The sequence below is a fragment of the Cryptomeria japonica genome, chromosome 10 (assembly GCF_030272615.1).
Source record: "Cryptomeria japonica chromosome 10, Sugi_1.0, whole genome shotgun sequence".
NCBI lineage: Eukaryota > Viridiplantae > Streptophyta > Pinopsida > Cupressales > Cupressaceae > Cryptomeria > Cryptomeria japonica.
Window position 1 is genome coordinate 155,784,968 of NC_081414.1, and position 6,274 is coordinate 155,791,241.

Genomic DNA, 6,274 nt, shown 5'->3' on the forward strand with positions numbered 1-6,274 from the left:
GAGAACATCATTAATCCATCTATGTGAAAGGGATTGGAATCTAATGAATTTTGATGGAAAACAGATCATTGAGAAATACTGAGGATCCTACAGAGGACTGTACGAATGACTCAGCCTTCAAGTAAACTCTCTAAAGTTCAAAATCTAGGGCAGAATCCAAGATATACTAATTTGTATAGGGCCAAGCTCACTAATAAACCCTTCTTAAGTGTCGATAGAGGAGAGGATTCATTGAGGGTAACAAGTTCAAAGTAGTGGCTGATGAACTTCACTTTATCTAGAAACAATCCTTTAACTATGAACCACAAGTGATGAGGTGACCATGCAAGTGAAATCCATATATGTAAAAGGATTTGGCTCTTTGAATGCTTATTTAGCATCTTCTAGTCATGCACAATCAACATGTTCTCAAGGTGATGAGTTCCTATACTCTCCCCTCACTGGATGATCTTGTGTTGGTTTAGGTGTGGCACGAAGAGGCCATAAATGGGGTCAAGTCCGGGATTCTGAAATTTGCAATGGAAAGAAAGCTGTGGTTGGGCATATTCCCACCCTCCTTTAGCAGTTATCATGCCCATATCTTCAGGAACCAATTTCAAGCCCTTATCACCACACTACATTCAAGTTCATGCTGTGCCAATTTCAGAATGAATATATTTGTGGTTATGTGCCTACAGCCCAAGGCCATTACTTTCAGTCCATGTCAACAGTTCAAAGCACTATTACTATAAATTTGATGGTTATTAGTTGGGTTGCTTGTCTGACCAACATTAGTTTGGGCTAGACGTGTGTTGAGTGTTTACTAGTCCTGCTCAAGCACCTAACAAGCAATCTCCTACGCATATAGTGTGTCTATAAATCGATCATCTATCCTCACTAGCAAGAAACTCCCATCTCTCAAACGTGTGTGTTTGATTGCATAAAAGCATGCAATATAAATCAACCTTCGAACAAAACAGCAATATAATGAATCAAAATTTAATGTGAATAAGAATGACAAGATTTCAGCATTCTAATAACTAAATTCCATTAGATGTAAAAGATGCAAAGAAAGAGCTACAATATATAGACTTTGGGAAAACAAATTGAGAAGACAAGTTTTCCAAAGGAGTTGAGTTAGACAAGTGAACAACAGGCAAGTTTCCCAAAGGAGTTGAGTTAGCCATGAGTAAACAAGTGGTGAACTAAACGTGAAGAGCAGTTAAGTGACCTCAACTTGAAGATCAGGTGCGTTCAACTTGATGTGAAGTGCTCGTTCTAGATAAACCTACATAAATAAACAAAACTAATTACCTAAGTAAACTTAAATATAAGGTGCAATAATTAATTACACCAACAATGTGGACAACTTCCACTGGTGTGCCATGTTATACATGAATGTATTGCTCAGTGCTTCCAATTGTTATTTTTGCATGATTTTGGCTCAGATAAGAGGTTTTCACTTGCCACAGCATCTCCTTAGTCTTTCCACCAGCAGCACCTCTGTTAGGTGTGTCTCTTCTTATGGCCCTCTTGGTTGGTCTGCTTATTCTCTCAACACTCATCGCAGGAGAAATGAGATGGGTTAAAAAAAATTATAACCCCCATTAAAGTAAAAATACAATGACAGCAAAAAAAGACAACAATTATCATTTATTGAAAAAACCAAACATCACGTTGTAATGAGACATAGCAGAATGAATGTGGCACACAAGAACAAAATGATGAATCAAAGAATAAATGAAAAATAGAAATAATATTAGTAGAAACGGTAATCAAAATAATACCTTCCAATAAAATATTGCGAAACTGCAACATACGTGCCCACTTCATGGCTCCTAGCCCATGCTAAAATTTCGAATAAAATGATGTGTAAGAATGATGTGAGTAGATAGTTTAAACATAACAGAAAGAATAAAATTATTGTAACTTCTATCACATTCTGAACTGCATACAAATAACAGATTTGATATAGTGAAATGAAGTTAAGCAAAACAAATAATCTCGTTAATGTCCAAGAAAGATCTTGTATGATTTATAATGGACAAAATTTCTTATTCAATTTGAGTAATTCTATTTGCATTTTAACTTCTTTTGACTTCAGAGTTACCCAAATCATTTTCCTAAGTTTTAAAGTATTTAGTATGCCTGACTAATTATTTGAGGATCCAACTCACCAACTTAAGTGAACCATTTATCGGACTATGCTTTATTGAGTGTTTCTTCTGCTTTTCTTATACCGATTACAGCAAAATATCATTTATTTCTCATCTTAAGCATTTCTTTGAATGTTTACCATAATCAAATGTAACTGATGTTATATCTTCTTCCATATATCTGTTCGACTGCAAGACATATGAACAGAACCTGAGTTAACAAATTGCATGGCTAATTAGCAAAGGAATTTTCTATCTAAGGTATTGATGCTCTGTATAGGTAACGACTAATGACTAAATTGAACTCTAGTTGATAGATTATCATTCTATCAATAGGGTGTTTCACTAGATTGTCTTCTACTTCATTTTCATTGTATCTCTGATTAATAATTTAAGAAAACTAAAAATATGTCATGTTACTAGTTTAGTGACTGAGTTATTAAGAGTTGCAAACCTTTGATAACAAACCCAATAATAGTATGTACTATGTACAACTACGGATGGTAAACAGATTAAATTCAACTGCTGATTTTTAAAGAGAATCCTGATTTGATTTGCCAGAAAATGACAGTAACATTGCTGAAACTTACATTTGCTTTGAATTTTCAATCTTGCCTTCCTATATGCATTCAATTGGATCTTGGAAGCAAATTTTTAGTATCAGTACCTGCATTCAAACCCAAAACCATGCAGCCTCGTAATTGTGCTTAATAATTAACTTGCATGCAGCAACTGTGACTCTGAGAACAAATCCCAATCAAATAGGTCAAACCCTTCTTGACATTATACACAGAGGTATTAGGCCTTTACTGTTCTGGCTGAGATGATTCCTCCTGCATCTAGGTGCAGCCCTATTGCCAGTGGAATGAAGCCAACCAGTGCATACTCCCTCTTGAAAAACTCCAGTAGCCAAGCTAAAAATCAGACAGCTGATAAGCGTAGACATTCATTTGAGCCCGAAGACCACAATAATCAGTCCACTCAATGCTTGTTTTCTTCTTTTATAAACCCCACTAAGAGGAAGGCATACTGTACACCTCTGTTATTAAAAACTTTTAGCACATTTTTCCTTCGAATCTCTAGCTCAAAATATAGCCTTTTAACAAAATCCACTTCTGTTAAAAAAACATTTAGTTGTTATTAATTGAAACAGATTAATATTGAAATCTTAACTTGTCGAGGGAGTTGAGCTCAATAGGTTAAAGCATTTGGTTCTCACTGTGGAGACCCAAGTTCAAACATCAAAGTGATATCTAATGTGGAACTTTAAGTTGTGACTCTTGATCTTCCATTGTTGACTTCTAGTGTAGATTTAACTTCTATGATGTAATTCTAATATGTGACTCTTGTTGATCTTCTATTGTTGGTTTCTATAATGATCGCTCAAAAGGACCTAAGTACTAGTCTATTGTTAATGCTCGAAAGGAGCTATCTATTAGTCTCATGTTAATTCTCAAACGTTCAAGTGCTCATATAAGCCATATCTATAAACTTTCCTCAATATAAAAAATAGAATAAAAATCTGGGTTAATGCTAGTCTATCATTAATGCTCGAAAAGAGCTGTCTTAGTCTCATGTTAATTCTCAGAAGTTCAGGTGCTCATATAAGCCATATCTGTAAACTTTCCTCAATATAAAAATCTTAAACCAGAATGATTTGAAACATAAGAAAAAATAGTTTGAAACTTTGAAAAAGGTAATTTGTGCTTTCTTCATTGCATTATTTTTTATTTTTGAAAAAAGGAATAAGGTCTAGTAGCATTTTGAACTGACTGCGCCAGTAAAAGTTTTACTCTAATTTTTTTCCACTACAACTATCTAAAAGTTAGAACCAATTCTGTGCTGCTTTCTATCTGCTACTATTCAAATTATCAAAGCCACAAAAACAGGGGCAGTCTAGTAAATTTGTCTCATAGTTTGAATTTTCAGCGTCGGCTTTGCATTTTCATCTCATAATTTAAATGCCACAAACAAGAACAGCATTGTACATTCGTCTCATGATTTAAGTTTTCTAAATGACATAATCAAGAACAGTTTTGTGAATGCATAAGCCGCTTAATAACCTTAAATTTAAAACTTAGTCCTTTTCTATTAGTGATTTCCATTGTATAAAACCTTGGACTAACGTGTCACAAACTAACAATATGTCTTGTCCAGAATTGCATGCAGTATTCATCCCATTCTCAAAATATGAAATGCCTCAGTGGCAACTTTTTGGGCTAATTATCTTTTCTTTTGCAGATTTTTTAAAAATTAATTCATCAATTTAAAAATTATACCCAAAGTTAATAGATAACAAAACTATGAACGATTGTACTACTAAACCCTATGCTTTTCCTTGAAATTGGCATTTGATACATTTGTTAATTATTACAATTTTCACCAACCATTCAATAACTGAATGAAAAATCGTTTCGTTGAACCTTTCTATTTGAATGTGATTATTTGAACCTTAAACTCCACCATAAGATCCTAAACGATTTGCCTCTTATGTCCATCCCATCCCATTCAACAAATTCGTGTTGAACTTTTAATGGATCAATTAAGGCTTGAATCTATGACCTTCCATAGGCTGCTAGTCACTCCAACACATAGTTCCTGAAGCCACACTAGCACTCCAACACATAGTTACTGCAGTCACTTGAAGACTGAGTTACTGGGCCCTCTTTAGTCTCATACATTCTGTCTTTGAGCTCCTAGCCTAGTTCTGAAACAATACAGAATTTTTTATGAACCAGCTAAGACTCAAAACAAAGACCACCCAGCTATTAGCCCAACATATGGTTCTAAACGTGGATCGCCCAACAATTCAACCTCGGGCTTTTACGACGATAATGCCCAAGGTCATACAAGGCTACATGATAGTCTTACTTCAATAATACGAGTAGTTCTGGTGTAATGGTAATCAGGAATATTAGCAAACAACGTGATCGAATCCAATTCTCCTTGAGAATAGCACATGCCGGGCCAAGCTGGGCTCTGTATGAATGCAAATGGTTTCGGGACTCCTAAAAACCCTTACTACTAGTTTTTATAAACCTCACTTCAATAATAAGAAGATCAGGACAATTTCCATCAAAGCATTTCATGCACAAGCGTAACACATTTATCTATGCTTTAAGTCAATCAAGGGGTGAAATTCGAACCTGTTTGTGCGACAACAGAAGAGAACATTTTCGGCGGTAAAGGAGGGTAGAAGCAGCGTGTTCAAAGTATTTATTGTGACGAAGCAAGCGTAAGGACTTCAAGATGCAGAAACCTCTACCTGCTAATGTGGTTGCCATTTTGAAATCAGAAATGTAAAATAGCTTTGATACAGAGGACACCGCCTAAGATTTATTGTAAAACCCCAGAGAGCGCCTATGGTTTATGCAGGAGAAACTTCAAACCTTGGGGCGCCAAGATAGAGGAGAGGATATACATCACTTTATACAAAACTAGAAATGGGCCAAGTAAAAGGAGCCTTTGGCCTCTAGGGGTAATTGTGGGTTTGTTGTTTACTTACCGTTAAAATAATAAGTTGTATGGAGCTTTTTTTTTATGTTGGGTGTGATTGAATAAATGAATGATTTTAATGATGTCTATGAGATTGATTAGTTTATGGGATCAAGAAAATCACAGTACTAGACTCTTTGAATTCCTTTCCATATCAAATCTCTTATTATGAATCTTGATCAGATAACTAACAGTTTATATATGAAAATTTCATATCTATAATATTTTTTTTTAGTTATGGATTTTCATTGATTTTTTCTATTTGAATGCTAATGAGTATTGTATAAGTTGATGAATACTAAAAAGGGGGGGTGAATTAGTATGCCAAAAATCTTTGCACTAAAACACTTACACAGTCTAGAGATAAATTGGTAAAGCAGTCTGACAATCAAACCGGTTATCACACATACAAACCAAAATGCGAATAAACCATTCACCCACAAAAGCAATACAACCATAACACAAGATATTTGACGTGGAAACCCAACTGGGAAAAACCACGGTGAGATGGAACTCACAAGTCACTATCTGCAGAATAGAAACCAGACCGGTTAAGGTCTTACAATGTTCTTCACCAGAACAGATCCTGTTAAGAATCTCAATCTCTGTTAGGAGATAAGTCCGATTAAAGACTGCCTTGTTAG

The 6,274-nt window shown here is 35.0% G+C and overlaps 1 protein-coding gene across 1 annotated transcript in view; it reads right to left on the reverse strand.

Annotated features, from left to right (window-relative positions):
• LOC131057708 (uncharacterized) overlaps positions 1-5,567 on the reverse strand; it is a 52,043-nt gene extending 46,476 nt beyond the window's left edge. The window contains exons 1-2 of the mRNA XM_057991860.2: positions 5,282-5,567; positions 1,767-1,827 (exon numbers count right to left, since the gene is read on the reverse strand). Coding sequence (XP_057847843.2) covers positions 1,767-1,827; positions 5,282-5,419 — 199 coding nt within the window. The 5' untranslated portion in view covers positions 5,420-5,567. The remainder of the gene's footprint in view (positions 1-1,766; positions 1,828-5,281) is intronic.
• Between the last annotated feature and the right edge of the window lie 707 nt (positions 5,568-6,274).